We start from the raw sequence: 19,659 nt of genomic DNA, 5'->3' as shown, positions 1-19,659 counted from the left end.
GAAATTGGCCCAAGGGAGAAAGGAGTGTACAGCTCCAAGGGGGAATGAGGATGGGAACCAGGGCTGACTCACAGAAGGGCTCTACAGTTTTCAGTGTCAGTAACTTTATTGGCCTGACAAAGGTGCGGATTAAGGAAATGCTTGGCTGCCAACTGGCATTATCCCACCCATCCCCCCTGCCTGCCCTTTACACGGAGACACTCTCATGTTGGATGCATTTTTAGGCAGTCTTTCCAGGGCTTCTTGAGTGCATTTCAATGAGACACGCCAAATCTTCCTTCCTATTTCATACTGGGGTCTTGAGAACTGTGGTTTAGTTTCCTAGCTGGGAAATGTGGGGAGAAGGGTGCTGCCGAAGCCCATGTTCTGTTATGCAGAGGCATGGGAACTGGATCACTGAAGAAAGAGGATTTTGTTCAAGCACATTGTGCCCGGAGTGGCTCCTGAACACCACACATATTCCACAGCTTAGCAGCCCCTTGTATATCTCCATAAAGCTGTATCGATCTGTGGCTATGTGCAGCGCCTAGCACAATGGGGCCTTGGGCCGTCACTGGGACTCCTACAGGTAATTAATATGGGGAATGAATCATAGAATAGAATCATAGAATATCAGGATAATCATAGAATGTACTGCATATACTGGTGTATACACATATAGAGGCAGCCACCCACCATGCTTGGGCAAGCTGGGATGGGCTGAGGCCTCAGGGATTCAATCAGGCTGGAGGCAAGGCACTCCAATATAACTGCCCTACCATGTGCTATGGTGGAGTCCTCCTAGACCCCCTTCCTCTGTCACGGCAACAAGAACGGATCCTGGATGCAATTCAGTTAAAAGCCGTAGCATAGACTGGGCCTCGCTGGACTGCCATGATCGGGCTAATAAAGCCTGGACTCTTAAGGGTTTGACTGCAGCTTGATCTTGGCTATGTAGCTTTCAAGCATCTTGTAAGCAAGCCCTCCTGGCTCATCTGTAGGGGTAGTGTTGACAGGACTTTTCCTTGCACAGCTTCCCTCAAAGCAGAGCTGCAATTTGCTCCTTGCAGTGCAATGAAGCAAGCCTGGGTTTTTATTCTAACTTCCTAACAAAGGAGTTTCACTATGAGTCCCTTATGAGCAGGTTCTGTTTACTGTAAGGTTTCATTAAAATATGACCCGGTATAGTAGGAGAGGCCCCGATCCTGCAAGTGCGTTAACTACTCAAATGAGCAGTCCCATTGTCCATTTGCAAGCTCAGGGCGAGAGCCAGTTGGGAATTTTTCATCGGCAAAGCCAGTTTGCCAAAACCAAAACCTTTCGTGGGCAATGGTCAGTCCTGACAAATTTCTCAACTTGAAGAATGTTTGAAAAATAAAAAGCTTCAAAATCATTGGAATGTCCCGTTTCAACATTTTCTACATGAAAATTTTCAGTTTTCCAGTTTGAAACAACATTCTGATTCAAACTGTAAACTAATTATAGTATTTAAAAAAAAATGGTTGAAATCCAAACAAAACATTTGGATTGACCTGAACCAACTTTTTGGGGGGGATTTTCAGTCTATGAAAATTTTCAAAATTTAGATATTTCGTCCCATGTTGGGATGGGAAAAATTTCCAAAATCTCAGAAATGTGACTGGATGGGAAAACTGTTCCCTGTGCATCTCCAATCTGCTCAAATGCCATCCCCAGCTCTGTCACTGGCTACCTACCTGCTGTCACCAGTGCCCCTCTCTGTGCCTCAGTTTCCTCATGAGAAGGAGGATGTTGATATTGACCCACCTTTGTGAAGCAGGCTGAGGTGTCTAAGGTGATTATTAGAAGAGGAATGGGGGAGGCGTAAAGAGGAACGTTATTAAATTCCAGATGCATGACTCCCCCCAAATATTTCTGTTCAAAGTCCTTGTGGAGATCTGGGGGGGCGACACCAAGCGAGAGGAAAATCTCAGTCTGTTCAAGGGGAAAAAGGAGCCTGTCTCTTTAAGAGAGGCTGGCCCTGGCAGAGTCTGGGGAGGAAAGAGGCGGAGGGGGTAGCTGCTTGTTTGCTCGCGGGGAATGAGCCGCCTGGACACATATTAGCCCAGCTCAGCCGCCGCAGGCCAACCACCGGCCCCTCGCAGGAAGCCAGCGTGCAGGGATTGAAAGCTCGCCCCTGGGAGCCGCCTCTGCGGGGGGAAGCGAAGTCCATTGCAGGGAGGGAGGCTCGCTCCTGTCCTGGGGGTTCGTATTTGCAAAGTTTATGGCCTGGCTTAAACGTGCCAGAGCTTCCCCGGGCCGGGTGCCCTCGTGGCCGCGGCCCAGGCTCCAAAGCCAGTGAGCTCAGGGGTGGCCCGGTTCAGCTTTTGCAATATCCAAGTTTTATCCTGAAGTGGGGGCGACTTGGGTCATGGATGGTTGAAACAACCGCCGCCGCCCCCCTCCCCCCCAGCCTTGTTTACTCCCCGGCGTGCTGAGGGTGGGATTTGGCAAGCCCTGGAAAGGAAGAAAATCCCATAGGCTTTGATGACACCTTTCAAGCTGGAAGGACCAGATTTTTCCTTTTAATCCTTCGCCTCCCTGAGGCGTTCTGCAGCCTGTATATAAACACCCAGCCCGACAGCACTCCCCTGTGCTGCAAGGTGCCGAAGCCCCAGTCGCTGCCAACTTCAAATGAGAAGGAACAAGGCAGGGAAGCCAGGCTGTGACTCCGCCCCCCCAGCCCGCTCTGTGTTCCTGCAAAAGGATCCTGGTGCTGTTCAGACAGGAGCCAGCTGCCTTTCCTGGCATGCTGTGGAAAAGACAGTGTTGGTTTGATGGTGAGGACATTCTGCCTGTTTTACTTCTGCTGTAGTATTTAGAAAAAAACAAAAAACTTCCCTGTGTTTGTATTTGTTCATCTTTGGCTCTTGCATGGATGCTGAAAGTGGAGTTAAGGAGCTCTGCCTACGTTAGTTTCTTTGCCTTTTTTCTTTCCGCAAGGAAAGCGGTGCATAAAAGAATCCCAGGCATTGCAGCGGTAAAAAACATTCATTAGCCCCTGTGTTACTTCTCTATTTCCATCAACGGCTGAAACGTCCCAGCTTGCAAAATTTACCAAACAAACCGAGACACCCAAGGAAACAGATGTTGGCGGCAACTGATCCAGGAAGAGAAGCTGAGGTGTCCTAACCCAAGGGTCTGGCTTTAGGGTGAGAACGAGGTGCAGTGAACCCACACGCTGCATCGGGATGGCCCTGTGGCCTGCGAGTGGGAGGGCTTTCTGCATTCTGGGTGTGCTTTGGATGCTGAGCTGCGGTGCTGGTACTTCAGGACCTGACGCTGGATCACCACGATCACGGGGTGTTGGGAGCCGAATGCCCCCCCTATTGGAAATCCGGAGGGAGTCTGATGGCATCCGGGATGCCAAGCACCAGGGCAGGCCTGTAGATGTAAGTATCTGAGATGTTTGGGTACAGGGATAGTTCACATTGACAGAGCACTAGAAAAGTGTTAGAAAACTTCCTCAGGATGTTAAAGATCTGGGGCCAGATTCTAAGCTGGTGTAAATCAGCAGAGCCTCAGCGGAGAATAACTTCTAGTGCATGTATAATACATCCCTCCCTGTGGTACCTAATGTGTCTCCTCCAGAGGACGAAATTGCCCCAGCAAAACATAGGGGTGGGACTTTTACAGGTCTTCACTGGGTCTCTAAAACCTGACCTGTTTGTAAAGTGCTCTGAGATATACGGATGGAAAGCACTAGCTAAGAGCTGGTATTATTATCCTGGTGCATCAGCCGTGCTGCACTTGGATTGCAGAGACTAGGAGAGATTATCTGGAAGCAAGGGCAGCATTTGCAGTTCGAAGACAAATTGAGGAAAGACATTTGTGCCTGCACCTATCCAGAAGTTGTCATGGGCAAGTGAGCCGGCAGGATACTGACTGGGCACTGCATGTATCACATCTGTATTAATAAGAGAAGTGAGGTCAATGTTCATGCTTGTAAATAAATGAGTGATAGGATACAAGGGAAGGGTGAGTGACCTGCCCCTGCACACAATGCCCGTGTAGAGAGGCCTGGAGGGAAGGAAAGCTGGTTCTGGTCAAAGCTCATTAACATATTTACCTGTCCTGCTTGATTCAGTCACAGTGTTTTTAGGCACTCCCTACTGATTCACCATATTGATGTCAGACCCAGGGAGCAGCCAGCCAAGCAGAGGTTCCATTTACCGATTTGTTAGAGTGCGGTGTAATATTATGCCATTAAGGAGAGGAAATGATTGAGACAGGCTGCTGGGGAGCAATGCAATTGCTTCCCAACAGCACATTAATGCTTTGGCGTTAGCCATCATTAACCTGGTCATAGGAATACATCTCCATGAATTACAGCGTTATGAATTCCCCAGGCTGGCCAGTGCTGGGGCAGGTAGTCTAGGGCTCTAGGGGCTGTGTATCCAGCCCCTCCCCCCACACTGGTCCAAGGCTATCAGTTGCAGAAATTTGCTGATCCTGTTTCGTTTTGTTTTTTTAATGCTTGTTTGGCAAGCCAGGGCCTTTTGCCACAGTCTTTCCATGTGCTTTTTGTCAGGAAGTTGCTCTGAAACTGCTGGTGAGCGGAAGTGAACGCTGTTCCTCCGTTATCGGCGGTGGGGGTAGCTAAAGTTACCACCAGCGTTCTGTCAAGCACAGGATTTTTCCAAATGTGGTAAAATCCACATGCACATGTGGCAATTTTCAAGACAATCCGACTCGGGGAGATCCAGGGTAGCATTAGTAAAAGCAATTGTAAAGGCTGGGGTTACATGCTGCTTTTGGAGGGTATGGAGCATTAGTTTCTATATCTGGGGGTTCCTAGAACACCCACTGCTGTAATCCCTAGGGTGTTAACATGGAAGGAAGATAGTAATCAAACTGACGGGATTAAAGTTTCTTATCTCAAGACAGAGCCAGGCCCGAGACAAACGCTTTATGCCACTGGAAAGCACAGATCCGAGTCTAGCTCTCCGGATTTGCAAGACCACTGCCCCTTTTAAAGCGGTGCTGTGGCAGGATGGCATTCTGCAAACTCTTGGTCTTGCTGGCTGAGCACATGGCTAGAAATCCATCCATCGCCTTACGGCTGATGGCTCCTGATGGTTTTTGAAGATCCCCAGCAGAAACTGTCCTTGTGGAGCAGAGAGGGAGAGAGCTGTGCATTCATCCTGGCCTCTCTGATGAGGAAAGACTTGGAAAGGATGCCAGCAGCATCCACAGACTTATGGGAATTCCTGGGAGCTTGATCTCTTCTGACAGTTACCTTGGGCTATCCAGTTTGATTCAGTTCATTAGCATCTAGCACTAGCTCAGGACTTACTGACTGTAGGCAGCCTTCCCTCCCCAGAGCAGCTTAACTCAGCAGCTGAAAACAAATCAGTGCAGTTCTTCCTTTGTGGTGATGGGCATGAGGCAGAGCGGACCGGGCGTGTACTTTCTTTAGTCTTCCCTAGGTCTCCCTGCCATGACCAAAGACACCAAGATTCATGCAGCTCTATAAAGCCACAGAGGATGGCTTACAGGGCCAAATGTAAGGTTTGAAACGATAAAACCAGGGGTTCAAAGCCCAGTGGTGCTGACCTCGCTGCGGGTGGCAAAGTGGATAGAGGGCTGTGATGCGGGAGACCTGGGTTCTGTTCTTGGCTCTGACCTGCTGAGTGACCTTGGGCAAGTCAGTTCCCCTCTGTGGCTCAGGGCTTATGTACATTTGAAATGCTACAGCTGCAGCACTTCTGTGTAAACATTCCCTGCCTAGAAGGGAGGGGTGCTCCGGTTGCTGTGGTTAATCCACCTCCAGTGGAGGGGGTAGCTAGGTCAATGAAAGAATTCTTCTGCCATCTGAACACTGCTTACACCAAGGGTTAGGCCAATGTAACTACATCACTCAAGGATGTGAACCCCTTCTTCCCCCAAGTGAGGGAGCTGGGTCAATCTAATTTTATAGTGGAGGCCAGCTGTCTGTTTTCCCATCTGTAAAGTGGGAATAAAGATACTAACCTTTGGGATCTACTGATGGGAGGAGCTAAGTAAGAGCAAAGTATTACCCTGTAATAGCAGACTGCCAGTGCAGACCCAGTCGCCGTGGTGACTCACTTTTAGGCCTTCTGCCCCATTTTGACTGAACCAGGTGGCTTGGTTTCTGCCCTTAGTCCTCAGGACTGCAGCAACCCTATAACTTATGAATGAATCAAACCGATATGTGACTGGCTGCTCCCCGCACGTGTGGGAGTGCAGTCAGGCCAGGCAGTGCTGGGCCTGCCTAACCCCGCACATCAGCTGGGTGTTTCTGAGATGGGATCAGATGATTAAGGATGCTGGAATTGTATTTAAATGGTGAATAAGGAGGCTGGGAGGTTAACGCCCCGGTCACCTTTATCTTTGTGCAGGAGTTTCTGGCTGGATGCAGGCTCTAAACACAGCTCTGCCTGGATTATCTTGTCTACATTGAGGACTTTCTAACCCAGCAGGTCTCTAGGTGGCAGGGTGGTTAAAACACCAGAAGCCAGGCAGACTGCACTCATGTCACAATGTCAAAGTTCTGGCTTCCTCTTAGTCGCTCATTGTATTCCAAAGGGGCATTGCATGCTCCAGGATAGGCAAAAACACCCCAGCATTCCCCGTGTTCACACTCTCCACTGACATGCGAAGAGCGAGGAACATGCCCTGCCCCTACCTGGTGTTACCCAAAGGGCTGCCCCAGAGACACTCAGTGTGTTCTGGCTGGCACAACAGTCCCTCAGAGAGAGAGCGTGGGTGTGTGTAATGACCCTACGAGGCCAGTGCTGGAAGAATTTAAGAAATTCCTCTACCCAAACGGGAGCTCGGAGGGTGAAAAAGTCTCATCAGGACCAGTCTGCCCTAGAAATACCACGATGTCGGGGAACCTGAGTGCAGCTCAGTTCCTCCCGTTGCCTAGTTACAGACCTGGTTCCTTTCTCTGGCATATGTATGACCAACACCCACTCAGGGTGGTGTTCTGTCCCCCTACGGGGATTGTCTTTCCTTTCTGTGTGTGTACAGCACCTAGCTCAAGGGAGTCCTGATCCATGACTGGGACAGCTCCTAGGCACTACGATAATACAAATAATACGTCATACCAGCAGCAGAGGCTCATGGGTTAAGATTCAGAGGTCCCAGGTTCACTCCCCACTGCCCTAGAAATCAAAGCACTTAACAAAAGAAGCCGCTATCATTATCCCCATTTTACAGGTGGGGAAACTGAGGCACAGAAAGAGGAAGTGACTTGCTCAAAGTCACGCAGCAGGTTAGAATCAGAGCCAGGAATAGAACCCAGGTCTCCTGAGCCCACAAGCCAGTACCATACCCACTAGGCTATGCTGCCTCTTAATGAGCATAATGCTACAGGGCAACAAACACCATCCTGCAGCCATTTGCCTACCAGCTCAGAGTGCCCAGGCAGCCAGCCAGCCTGCTTTTGAGGGTAGGCCTCAGCTGCACGCTGGCTTTCCAGAGCGTGTGGCTGGCAATTGACTCATGACTCCTTCTCTGTTGTCAGTGCCGGGAAGTGCGGACCCGGAACAGCTCTGAGTGGTGCCACTTCATCCAGACCAACCCGGACTGCCAAATGGACAGTGGCTTCCTCAACTACCTGGACGGGATCTTCTGCGTCTTCCCCTCGGCCCTGCTGCCACTGGTGGTGACCTTATACGTAAGGATCTTCGCGCTGGGGGGACGGGGGGATAGAGAGGGGGAGGCCCTGCAGGGAGGGATTGAGGGAAGGTTGTGAAGGGAGATCTGGAGGGAGGAAGTGACTCACCAACTGGCAAGGAGGTGGCGAGTGTTACAGACAGGCAGGGCATTACACACCATGGTGGGACCTTGCCCCCTCGTCCTATGGACACCCAGGGGTGAGCAGGGAGAGTCACAAGGAGAGGCTGGGTCCAGCTAAGTGTCGAACATCAGTAGCTTCTCCCTGCCCACCTTTTCTCCTGCTGCTGTTTTGGGGGGATTACTCAGAAGTCCCTGAGTTTCATCTTTGCCCCTGTCCTGCCCTTTGCTAATTCGCCGTTGGCTTATTGCAGGTGCTCTGGCTGCTGTATCTGTTTCTCATCCTCGGAGTGACAGCTGAGAAATTGTGAGTAGCTGCTCGGCCCGGTTCCTCCCCTAAGAGGGAGCGGGGTGCTGCGGGCAGAGAACTCCCCCCAGCCTCGCGCAGTCCGGACAGCTTCACTTCTCTGTCTAGCCAACATTAAGGCCCGAGCAGGGCTAGAAAGTGACCCGTTCTAGTGGCCAGCAGTGTGGTTATGCTCCCTGCAACCCCTATCCTGGATGCAGTAGTGGCAAGAGCTGCCTCAAACCCTCATTTCCCAGGCATGGCCCCCTTTGGTGTGCCTCTGTCTGCCTGAGAGAGGGATTTCAGATCCGTGCTCTGCTGGCAGTGTCTGACCTCCTGCTCTGTCAGCAGTCACCTACGGAGATGTGGGCCCTTAAACTAAGTCACAGTCCAAATGAGGTTGATGGGCTCTGTTGAGGACCCTCGGGCCTGTTGGTGTGCACTTAAGCTGCAAGGCAGCAATGCCAGGGGGCTGCAGGTTAGGACTGAGGGGCATCAGCAGAGCTGGGGGTGGAGGGAGGCTGGTACTGGAGTAGCAGCACGGGAGTCTATGCACTGGGGCACAGGAGCTTTCTCCAGCACCTTGTTTACCCCTCACTGGCTGGAGCCAGGGTAACCAGCGCCTGCCTGTGACAAGCCTTGGCCTTCACTCGTTGCTGAACAGACTGGATTGTCCCCACGGTGGCTCCAGGACTTGTGAATCATTCTATTGGACCTGCATTTGCCTTCTCTTTCCAGCTTTTGCCCCAACTTATCTGCGATCTCCACCAATCTGAGACTGGCCCACAACGTAGCAGTATCCTTCCGCTCACCCCACTCCCAGGGGCACAAAGGCTAGGAGAATTGATCTTTCTGTGGGCTGGGGGGAGGGAAACCAGTGAGGGCCAGCTTCAACCACAGAGCAACTGCAAGAACGTGGGGGAAGCGCCTGAGGAAGTGAAATGTGCTGGGAACGGACAGAGAGGGAGGTAGTGGGAGACCAGCCCTGGCTCTGCTGTGTTATGGGTGAGGGGGGCATTCGTGCCAGGGCTGTGCTGGAAGGGGCCACCTGGCCAAAGAGCTGTTTGATAAATTTTCCAAGCCATGGAAATGATTGTTTGGGGGGAGCCCATTAGAACATTAACCTTCATTACCTGGGCTAGGCCAAGGACTAACCTGTGAGCCAGGAGCTGGTATGTAAGAGTGGGTGGCCTCTAGGAGTCCAGGTGCAATGAAGTCTTTGCTGCTGTTCACCATCCTGTGCAAAGAGTTCAGAGATCTATGGCCAAGAGATCGTAAGGGGGCAGGGGATTTGCAAAAGGCCTCAGTGCCGGTCTGACTCTAGCTTTGCTCCCTTTGAAGCCAGGGTTGAGTTTTGCCCTGGACTCCCATGGAAGCAGAGCTAGGGCAGCGCTTTCCAGACTCTCATGTAGAGCCAGGCCAGGGGCTGTGCAGCTCTGATCGCTGTGGCAGTGTCACGCTCCAGTCCCCTGCACTTCTGTTGCAGCTTCCATCCAGAGATACGTTTCCCAAAGGAGGGCTGCAGCATTATCCCCAGTTTACAGAAGGGATAACTGAGGCACAGAAGTCACTTGCCCGGTGTCACCCAGTCGGCCAGTGACAGCATGGGGCGTGCAACCTAGAGCTCCTAGTTCCCAGTCCACTGTGCTGCACGCTAGACTAGATTGCCTCCCCCCATGGGCATTGCTCAGGAAGGGCCCGGATTGCTGGAGCAGGCAGCAGAGCTGTCCTCAATGCAACTCCCTGTGTGCCCGGGGCCTGCTGATCTGCACATGGTGGGAGCGAGGGAGGGGAAAAGATTGGAGACAATGAAGTGACAGCCCTTCCTGGCGTTATTTAGTCTGCAGAAAAGTGAGGGGGGATTTGATGGCAGCTTTCAACTACCTGAAGGGAGGGTCCAAAGAGGATAGAGCTCAGCTGTTAGTGGTGGCAGATGACAGAACAAGGAGTAATGGTCTCAAGTGGAGTGCGGGAGGTCTAGGTTGGATATTAGAAAACACTTCCACTAGAAGTGTGGTGAAGCACTGGAATGGGTCACCTAGGGAGGTAGTGGAATCTCCATCCTTAGAGGTTTTTAAGACCCAGCTTGACAAAACCCTGGCTGGGATGATTTAGTTGGTGTTGGTCCTGCTTTGAACAGGGGGTTGGACTAGGTAACCTCCTGAGGTCTCTTCCAACCCTAATCTTCTATGATTCCTTGACGTTCTTGTCTCCATGGTGTCACCTTCCTGGCCTTTGGGAACGGAGCACCTGATGTCTTCAGTGCGGTGGTGGCTTTCTCTGACCCCCGGACTGCCGGGCTGGCTATCGGCGCCCTCTTTGGTATGGACCAGCACCTCCTACTCCTCAAGGACCCCCAGTCCCTCTCCATGCACATCTCCACCCTCTACTGCCCATGGCCTAGCTTCCTTCCTGGGGTACTTTCCCTGGGTCCGTTCCAGGCCCGATGATTTCATAGCACCAGCCTGCTGCATGGTGCCTTGCTAACCAACTCTCCCTCGCCCCGAGCATCTCAGCATAGACTATCCTTATGCATTGGGCATGGTGTCCCTACTTTTGTCCCGCCAGCTCCACTCTCTACTAAGCGGGATAACCTCCTGAGGTCATTGTTGGTGCTGATGCAGGGCGTGGCCAGCAGGTGGTGCTGTAGGGTCAGAGTGCTTGTCAGCTCTTCACTTGGACAGGTCTGGTCCCCTGAGGCAGCAGGAACTCCGTCGTGGCTTTGCAACCCAGTCCCTCCATCCTGGGCTTGATGCCAGGTGTGTTCCATTCTCCAGCTGCCCACACACAAACTTGCCAGTGCAGCAGGAGGTAGCCAGCGGTTTAGTGCCAGGGAGCCGGGTGGAAGAGGGTCTCCTGCCAGCTGTCCAGTGGTGCTGACTTGGCCCTGATTGTGTTCACAGGCGCAGGCGTGTTTGTGACCACAGTGGTGGCTGGCGGGATCGCCCTGCTCAAGCCCTTCACGGTGGCCTCCAGGCCGTTCCTCAGGGACACTGTCTTCTACATGGTGGCCGTGTTCCTGACCTTCACAATGCTGTACTTCCGGAGGATCACCCTGGCGGGGGCGCTGAGTAAGTCACCGGCCTGCAGCAGGCAGATCTGGCGGGCAGAGAGCCTGTGGCCATCACCACCACCAGTGGGAGCGCTTTTGATGAGTGCAAGGGGCAGCTGGTGGAGAGTGAGATCTCATGGCTGAGGGGGGCTGCATGGGCAGGGGAGGCTGAAAGTGAAGCTATTTCCCCCCCTCTCTCACCCTCTGGCCAGGCTACCTCGGGCTGTACATCTTCTACGTTCTAACAGTTGTGATCTGCACCTGGATTCACAGGAGACAGCGTGGGGAAGGGTTGTCCACTGCTGGCTCTGGACAGCCAGGTAAGGGAGCTGCTATGCAGGGGACTCATCAGGCCTCTTAGGTCCCCACAAACCACACACGCTCTCGAGCTCCTTCAAACATACCCACCTCCCTATTCTCTCGTCTCCTCCAGAGCATGTGTCCGACCCGGAAGATGAGGAGTCCCCCTCCTCCAGCATTCACAGTAGGGAGTACGGTAGGTCTTTTCCTGGCTAGCTGGGGCTGCAGGGGCCAGCGGGGACATGCTCAGCATTGTTCACCTCCATCGTTATGAGTTGGCCAAGTGGGTCATGAGCATCTCTGTGACTTCAGTGGCTCCCCGGCCGGCCATGCTTGTGATCAATCACTGGGAAGCCTGGGGCTTGGTGAACAGGGAGAATGGATTATCCTTGTGTGTCAGGCCAGAGTGGTCCCAGGCCAGAGCTGGGCTGAAGAATTGGCACCTACACCTGTGTCCTCAAAGGGTCTGAGCACGCACAGCTCCCATTGGCAAACTTTGGGCAGAAGAAGAGACTCCCAGGGGAGCTGGTGCAGTCACAGACCCGGGTATGATATAGGGAGCAGCTCCAGCTTAGCGCCGAGGGTCCCTGTAGTCTCTGAAGCTAAAGAAACCCAACCGAGCTCAGCCTTTGCGCCTCTCTTGCAGAGGAGGAATACCGGCCCCTGCTCCCCTCCGAGGAGGGGACACTACAGATCCTGACCAAGTCCGTGAACCCTCTGGATCGCAGGAAGTGGAGGAGGAAATCCTGCTACTGGAGATTCCTCAAGGTTTTCAAGGTGCCTTAGTTGTAGCCCCTCATTACTCCTCTAGCGTGTGGGGCAGGAGGCTGGGCTTGGGGTGCAGTAGACATGGGACACCCAGAGAAGCAGAACGTCCCTGCTGCGGACACAACAGGTCCCCTCTCTCGTTCTGCCAGCCCACTCCCAATGTGGGCAGAGAATCATCCTAGGTCTCCCTTCAGCACAGGGAGGGGACCAACCTCTCAGAGTGCAGCTTGTGAAGGTTGGATGCTCGAGCAATCTGGCTAGCTGTCAGGAGCCTGCTATGATGCATCCTCAGAGCAGCATACCCTGTGTCTGCTGGACATTAACATGGGATTGCTGGTCCAGTAGACAAATCTCTCGGAGCTGGCCTGGATGTGAACTGGGGATAGAAGTGAAAGGCTCCTGGCTCCCATCACTTCACCAATCGCTTTCTAGGGCCTCACTCCCCATTCGCCGGCAAAGTATCTACGTCACTCGACAGGAGCCTGGCCAGGTCCCCCAGGGCTGCACTGAGCTCTTCAAACTACTCTTAGCTGAGAGAATTCTCCAGGCAGGTGAAGACCAAGTGCAGAAGTCGTGGCTCAAACAGTGAAACTTAGGTACTTAAAGGGAGGCAGCCAAAATCCATGGTTGGGCACCTCTGTAAAATGGCCTGTTTTCAAAAAGGGAGGCCCCCCCTCCCCGAGAACAGGCCAGCACTAGGCTGGCAGGGATCTGCCTTTGAAAATGTTGGCCACCGTTTCTGTGGAGATCTGCTGGGGCCACATGAGAGCTCACCCCACAAACCTCCGGCTTTGGAGAGTGGGAGTTCTGTGAGGCTGGGGTCCACGTGGAGAAGGCTGCTCTCTAAAGCTCACCTGAAAGTTCAACCCCATGTAAGCTGCCTCCTTGGGGGCGGTCTCTTCCCAGATGCCAGTGGAGTTTGTGATGCTGCTCACGGTGCCTGTGGTGGATCCCGATCAGGAGGACCACAACTGGAAGAGACCTCTCAACTGCCTGCACCTGATCACCAGCCCTTTGGTCTGCATCCTCACGTTGAAATCTGGAGCCTGTAAGAACCTAGCATGCTCCCAGCAGTACCCCCATGGCAGAGCCCTAGTCCCATGGGTGGGCATTCCATAGCTGTAGGCGGTGCAGCTCGCCTGGCTTTGCAGCGGAAATCAAAGGGAGAAAGCTCAGCAGCTGTACCACGTGTCTGGGGCCAAGGCCGCTGGAATGATCGCTCAGGAAGTCTAGGCTGGGCTCACTTCCCTCTCATGTGGATGGGGTGGGCAGGAGGAAGATGGGTTAGATCAGTTACAGAACCTCTCGAGTCTCAGCTTCTGCCGGGTGCCGCTTGGTCTTTCTCGGTTCTGAGCTAGAGGAACTGAGCATTGTGCCAGGGGCTGCTAGGAGAGCAGAAGCTGTTTGCCGGAGCAGGGGAAAAAAGAAAAAAAGTTCAAGATGAGAGGTTTTAACCCATGATGTCCCCAATCCAGTATAGTTGTGTACTGTTTCTATCAGCACCATTCCTCCCACCACACCAACACACCCAGAGGTGGCTGCATTTCAGTGCTGGGGGAAATCCTCACCTGCTGGTATGTTTGGCTTTGCTGCAGCTGCTCTGACCACCCCCACCCATGCAGGAGGTGTTGGGGGAAGAGGTGGGGTGAGGGAAGCGCACTGTGCTCTGGCAGTCCTCGCCAGCAGAATTGCCCCTGGGGGACCAGAATAAGCTCTTAGGCTAATTTAACTTGTACGAAGGATTCTGACCAGCCACAAGTCCAGAGGCGTGGAACCCCTGGGCAGCTTGTCCTTGAGCTGAGCGGAGGACTGAGACCCCGCTTTCTTCCTTGGGTTCTCGGTGGGTCCCACCATGGTCTCTGAGGGGCAGTTGGCTTTCCCAGCACTGGGACATGCTGATCCTCATCGTGGCTTTCTCTCTCCCCACTCCTGTGCAGATGGGCTGTATAAAATCCAGGGGGTCTTCCCAGTCTGGGGCCTGGGACTCCTGATTGGTGCTTTCCTGGCTGCTATTGTCTTCTGCACTACAAAGAATGAGGAACCACCCAAGTATCACTGTGTAAGGACCCCAGGCATCACAGCCTCCATCCGCCCCACCCTGACAGTCAGCTCTGTGGCTGAGGGGGGACACTCCTCCCCACCCTTTAGCTCTGTGGCTGCAGGGACACCGTCCCCCATCTGCCCTTCAGCTCTGTGTCCACAAGGACCCTACCCATGCCCATCTGCCCCTCTCCACCCAGCCCACGTCTGGGAAGAGCCACAGACTGCGTGCCTGGAGCTGGGCTTGTGTTGTGGCTGCCTGTAGAGAAAGCCAGGCTGGGACTGGACCCCAGCCTGACTGCAAGTCAGTGCTAGCTGGTAAACTGCCCATTGAGAGGGAGGGAGGGAGCCAGGCTATTCCCCAGTGCTGGGGTGAGGAGGGCATTACAGAGCTGCCTGGAGGCTCTTCCGCACACCCTGGAGGCACTGATCTCACACTGTGGCCCTGCTCTCTCTCTCTCTCCTGGCAGGTGTTCACCTTCCTGGGTTTCTTGGTCAGTGCCCTGTGGATTAACACAGTCGCCACAGAGGTGGTCAATGTCCTGCAGACCTTGGGTGTGGTCTTCCAGCTGAGCAACACTGTGCTGGGCCTGACGCTGCTGGCCTGGGGGAACAGCATTGGCGGTGAGTGGATCCACATGTGCAGCAGAGAGGGGGATTGCCCAGCACAGGCTGGCTGGTCCTGGCCAGGATTTGCTGGTTCTGGAGCCAGGAGCAGGCCAAGCAGCAGAAACTTTAATCTGGGTCCGACTTGTAGTCAGCTGTGTCCAAACCCCAGTGCAGCGACCTTGGCAGCACACCCCCCTGTTCTCCAGCAAGAGGATATGGTGGGTTAAGCCTGGAATTCATGCCTCCCAGTGGCAATATTTTTGTGGCTTCCATTGCCACCGTTACACCAAGAGCAGCCGCCAGCTAATTTGCACACACGTGGCGTCCCCTTCAGCCCTGCCCCCTACAGCCTAGCTCCAGTTCAGGAGGAGAGGGGTCACTTGTGTTTAAGGTAGGAAGGCTTCATTGCCACACTCCCCACTCTAGGGTTACTCCCGCCCTTTCAATCTTGTTTAACCACAGCTGTAGCATGCGACCGGTTCCCCGTAGTGCATATTGTGCTGCAGGGTATGAAGGCTGCCATGTATTGGGAGATCCAGGACTTTGCCATTGTATTGATCTCGCTGCTCTTGATGGCGGTAGCCACATAGTGGCATTTCCAGCAGGAGGTTATGGCAGGGAAGCAGCTTTCAGTGCTGCAGATCATTTAGTTGTTAGCCTGTGTCCTCTGCTTGTCTCCACGGAGGTGCTAGGGCTCCATTCCCAGCAGGTTGCGTCAATTCAGGTACAAGAGTCAGGGTTTGCTGGTGCAACCTGCATCTAAACCAGGAGGTGAGAGCTTCATCTCCCCCAGGACTTTGCCAATGCAGGTTTGGATACATACCCACCTCTGTGTAGCATGGCTGGGAAGTGCATAACTGAGGAGGGTCAGTCCTTAACCACAAAAACATCTATGCCACATCCAAATCCCACTTAGGGACACCTCAGGAGAAGCCCACTTCTAGAGATTGAGCCTTCCTCGCACTGGGTCTCATGAGCTTAGAGGTTGCCATCTGCAACACTGGGGCATGCAGACAATGTTCGTTGTTCTTCTATTGCAGACACTTTCTCGGACCTCACCATGGCACGGCACGGATACCCCCGCATGGCCTTCTCCGCTTGCTTTGGGGGGATCATCTTCAGTATCCTTTCAAGCTTGAGCTCCTTTGGGCAATTGCTAAATCAGGCAGAATGGCCTAGTGGATGGAGCTCTGGACTGGGCCTCAGGAATCCTGGGTTCTGTCCACAGCTGTCACTGACCTGCTGAATGACTTTGGGCAAGTCTCTGTGCCTCTATTTCCCCATCCGTAAAACAGGGATAACAATACTGACCTCCTTTGCAAAGCGCTTTGAGAGCTGATAAAAGCTAGGTGTTAAACTTGTACCTAGGGATTTTCCTCTGCACAACAGTTTACAACTCCCTGTTTCTTTTCCATCTAGCTCTGTAGCTACAGGGGTCAGGATCACGGACTGGTGCAGACCCCACGCTCATCTCCTAGGAGTTTGTAGCTCTGCATGCTGACATGTATAGAAGTCCCACGCAACTACACTTGGTCCAGGACCCCTCACAGGAGGTGTGATTGTGGGTAGGGCGGCTAGATGCACGAGCTTTGTTTCCAGTGAAGACTAGGTTAGGAAGGAGCCTTGGGGACGTCCGATTGAGGCATGTTGGCAGAACTGTGCCGAGGAAACTTACATGAACTCTGCCTGGTGTTAGCATGGGCTGAGCTTTGATTTTTAGTGCAATGACCCACCTGCCATCCCTGCTCAACAGTCACAAACTGAGCCAATCGTAAACCACAGATTAAGTTGGACTTAGAACTTCCAGTTTTCACACAGACTGTTAACTCTCGCAGTACCCATGGCCAGTAGGCAGCAGTGGACATACTGCAGAGATGGAAAAACGGTGGGGGGAGGGGAGAGAGAGACAGACAGACTTGGCTCAAGCCACATTGCAAATTAGTGCCAGGAGCAGGATTAGACCCCAGGAGTTCCTGGCACCCAGACCCTAGGCTTCCCCAGTTTATGGGTCTACACACTGCTTCCCCTAGCTGTGCTGAAAGATACACATTCAGCATCTGCTTTTGTTCGCAGCCTTCCATGAGGCAGCCCCCCTGCGATCAGGGATTCTGGCTAGGAAAGGAAAACCCAGGCTCAGCAGAGCCCATTTGCCCAGGGGAGGAACTTGTGCACCCCAGGAGGAGCCATCCGGACTCAGCACTAGAGGTGCCCTTTTTACTCCTACCTGAGAGATGAACTGAGCAGTTGTAGGGTCCCCCATCATTGTAACAGCTGAGAGCTGGGGTGCAGCCAGCCTGTAGCTAGGACTCTGAGCCATTTGCAGGCCCTGGCCTGTAGGACTCTGTGGGGAAACAAGCCCTTTCTCCAGGGAATCAGTGCAGACAGGGCTCAGCTGTCTGTTCCTTCCCTCCTTCGCCAGGTTAGGCTGGTCAGGCCCATTTCTCACCAGACAATCCAGCTGTTTGTGGGCCCACTTTTTCCCCCTAGTGTCTAATTCCGTTTCGTGCGGGGTTTCCCCTGAGCCTAGCCACAGACATGCTGGTGGGAGTGGGACTGGGCTGTCTGCTGCAGATGACAAGCGGCCAGCTGGTGATAAAGGTAGGGCTGGCTCTCTCGGACTCCGTGCTCTCCTGTGCGCCGGGAGCGGGCTTGCCTTGTTTCTACTCCCCTGCTCAGATGCACTGGCTTCACACCACCAGTGTCCATGCTACAGCTTCGGCTACTGTGGTGGGAAATGGTCGCGCTGAATTTTCCCGCGTAGCCGTACACTGGGGTGAACACCCATTGCTTTATGGGGGAGCTGTGGGTGCAGACACAGCTGAGAGAGGAGGGAGAGACCATTTCCACATTTAGAGTCAGAGCAGCGGGCCCCTCATTGGAGACCAGGATTATCCTGGCCCTTTTAGGATTTACTTCGGGACCCCTGTTTTTGGAGTCTCATGAGGGCACCTACTTCTGGCGGGCGGCTCCTGGTTGTACAAGGTTAGCTGGTGGTATAGAAACCCAGAGGGCTGATGCACTGTATTGATGTACTGGCCCCTGAAGTAACCATGTGGCACTAAAAATTAACTCTTGCCTTTCATTTCTCAGCTGGAGCTGGATGGTCTTCTGGTCTGGATTCTGGCTGGAGCACTGGGGCTGAGCCTGGTGTTTTCTTTCATATTAGTGCCAGCTCAGTGCTTCCAGCTGGGCCAAGGGTACGGTGTCTGCCTCCTCCTCTACTACCTGGCCTTCCTCACAGTAGCTTTGCTGACGGAGTTCAAGGTGATCCGGCTCACCACCCTCTGATGGCATTGCTGTCGGACGCCATCTTGTTTCTTAGCACCTCTGGCGAGAATGGTGGGAGCGAGTTGACGAGCTGCAGGGCTTGGACCAACCTGCTGATTGTGAAGGGGCAAAAGGTGATGGTGCGACAGCCAGATGCAGGCAGGCAACTGGCTTGAGACTTTCCACATTCGCTGGCTGGGCCAGTTCTATTCCCAGTGAATCACTGAAGGACATGCCACTGGTAGGTGAGGGAGACAGCTCCCTTCCTGGTGAGCACACCTCTGGAAACATGGCCATTTCTCTACGCTGAAGGCATTAGGACAGTTGGAACTTCCCACCTGGAGGGCGCGTGCTTTGGATCCTGTATGCTAAGGTTCCCGTGACCCTGCCACCCCAGGAATGGAAACTGGTGCAGCAGGAGTTGAGGCTACATTGCTGTTTGGTTTATACAGCCTCTAGCCCAGGGGCTACCCAGCCAAATGAGAGCTCAACCCAGGGCTGCCGGGACGTTGTTCCTGGGACTCCACTGCCAGTATTAACTTCCAATTGATTTTTTTAAGGAAAGGGATTATTTAGATTTAGAATGGAGGATGGGGGGGTTGTTAATTAAAGAAAGATTGGTTTCAAAGGAAGGCTTTGCACTGCATTTTAAATGGGGATCAGTTTAAATCCCTGCTGCCTTAAGAGGCATTTTGCAGCTGCACAGAAAGGGGGGTTATGGGCAGGTTTTTTAGCCTCCCCCCAAGACAAGTGATCATTGTTCATGGCACAATAAAGCGACTCCGTGAAATTACTGTTTCAGTGCAGCTTTGAAAGACTTCTCAGTGCTCCAGTGGCTTTGAGATGTACCCTTTTAGCCTCTGGAAACCTAGGTTAGGCTCAGATGCTTTATGGAAGGGTTACAAAATAAAATGTTCAGTGATCTCTGCCTAGTGACTCTTTGTGCAGCGCCTAGCGTAGTGGGATCGTGGTCCATGACTGGGGCTCACAGGAGCTATTATAGTTCATCTGTCCATCCATGGAGCAGTGGGGAAATACATCACTACAGGGGCTGCAGCAGGAATGACATACACAGGGAAGGCAAATGAAGCAGCGCTGTGGCAGAATCTTGTACCATACCCAGCTGTGCTGTGAGTACATTTAACTTGCTCTAGTGCTGATGGGAAGTAGCAATAGTCTCCCTTCAGTAGTGAAGGGCCCCTGAACAGCAGTCACTCGTGTGGATTAGTTTGCCATTAAAGAAGAAAACAATCCTCCTGGTTTCCTAGGAAATTGCATTGTCATGGCTTTCTTTAATCCTGTGTCAGCACTGTGCTTGGACTGAGTGACCACAAGGGTTAGTCACTGGGCCTTGTGCAACAGGGATGGCAAGAAGCCTGGTGAAATAAACTTATCCATCAACACACAGGCAACCCAAGGAGTGGAGACAGCACGAGGGGAGAGGAAATAGTGGGGAACATGAATAAAAGTACCCTGCTTAAGGGTTGGAGTTGTGGCAGCTTCAAATGCCCAGAAAATTGAACTGCAACATTCTAAGGGATTGTTCTCAGGTGCCAAATCTGCACAAGATGTAAAA

General features: G+C 53.0%; 1 protein-coding gene across 6 annotated transcripts; it reads left to right on the top strand.

Annotated features, from left to right (window-relative positions):
• Positions 1–1,511: 1,511 nt before the first annotated feature.
• On the top strand, positions 1,512–19,011 carry SLC8B1 (solute carrier family 8 member B1). Of its 6 annotated transcripts, XM_073312394.1 has the most exons (15): positions 1,513–3,389; positions 7,490–7,642; positions 8,016–8,068; positions 8,786–8,844; positions 10,265–10,369; positions 10,951–11,118; positions 11,312–11,419; positions 11,533–11,595; positions 12,046–12,176; positions 13,074–13,215; positions 14,105–14,226; positions 14,678–14,831; positions 15,857–15,937; positions 17,350–17,414; positions 17,907–19,011. In XM_073312394.1, exons 1-15 carry the CDS (start codon positions 3,189–3,191, stop codon positions 18,102–18,104), a joined length of 1,803 nt encoding a protein of 600 aa, XP_073168495.1. In that variant the 5' UTR covers positions 1,513–3,188; the 3' UTR covers positions 18,105–19,011. The 6 variants fall into 6 exon arrangements, 3 of the variants coding, with proteins under 3 accessions (XP_073168494.1, XP_073168496.1, XP_073168495.1); XM_073312393.1 differs by lacking the exon at positions 17,907–19,011 and having other exon boundaries at positions 1,512–3,389; positions 17,350–17,759; XR_012155007.1 differs by lacking the exon at positions 17,350–17,414 and having other exon boundaries at positions 15,857–17,021; positions 17,907–17,989.
• Positions 19,012–19,659: the final 648 nt, after the last annotated feature.

The sequence above is a fragment of the Lepidochelys kempii genome, chromosome 15 (assembly GCF_965140265.1).
Source record: "Lepidochelys kempii isolate rLepKem1 chromosome 15, rLepKem1.hap2, whole genome shotgun sequence".
NCBI classification, from domain to species: Eukaryota; Metazoa; Chordata; order Testudines; family Cheloniidae; genus Lepidochelys; species Lepidochelys kempii.
This window is presented reverse-complemented; position numbering and strand designations above follow the sequence as displayed.

What these genes read in the sequence shown, in the direction of transcription:
- SLC8B1 (XM_073312393.1), top strand. Translation starts at nt 3,189, where the DNA reads ATGGCCCTGTGGCCTGCGAGTGGGAGGGCTTTCTGCATTCTGGGTGTG. An exon ending in CACCCTGGCGGGGGCGCTGA is followed by an intron (nt 11,119 to 11,311) that starts GTAAGTCACCGG and finishes CCCTCTGGCCAG; the next exon opens with GCTACCTCGGGCTGTACATC. An exon ending in CTTTGGGGGGATCATCTTCA is followed by an intron (nt 15,938 to 17,349) that starts GTATCCTTTCAA and finishes GCCTAGCCACAG; the next exon opens with ACATGCTGGTGGGAGTGGGA.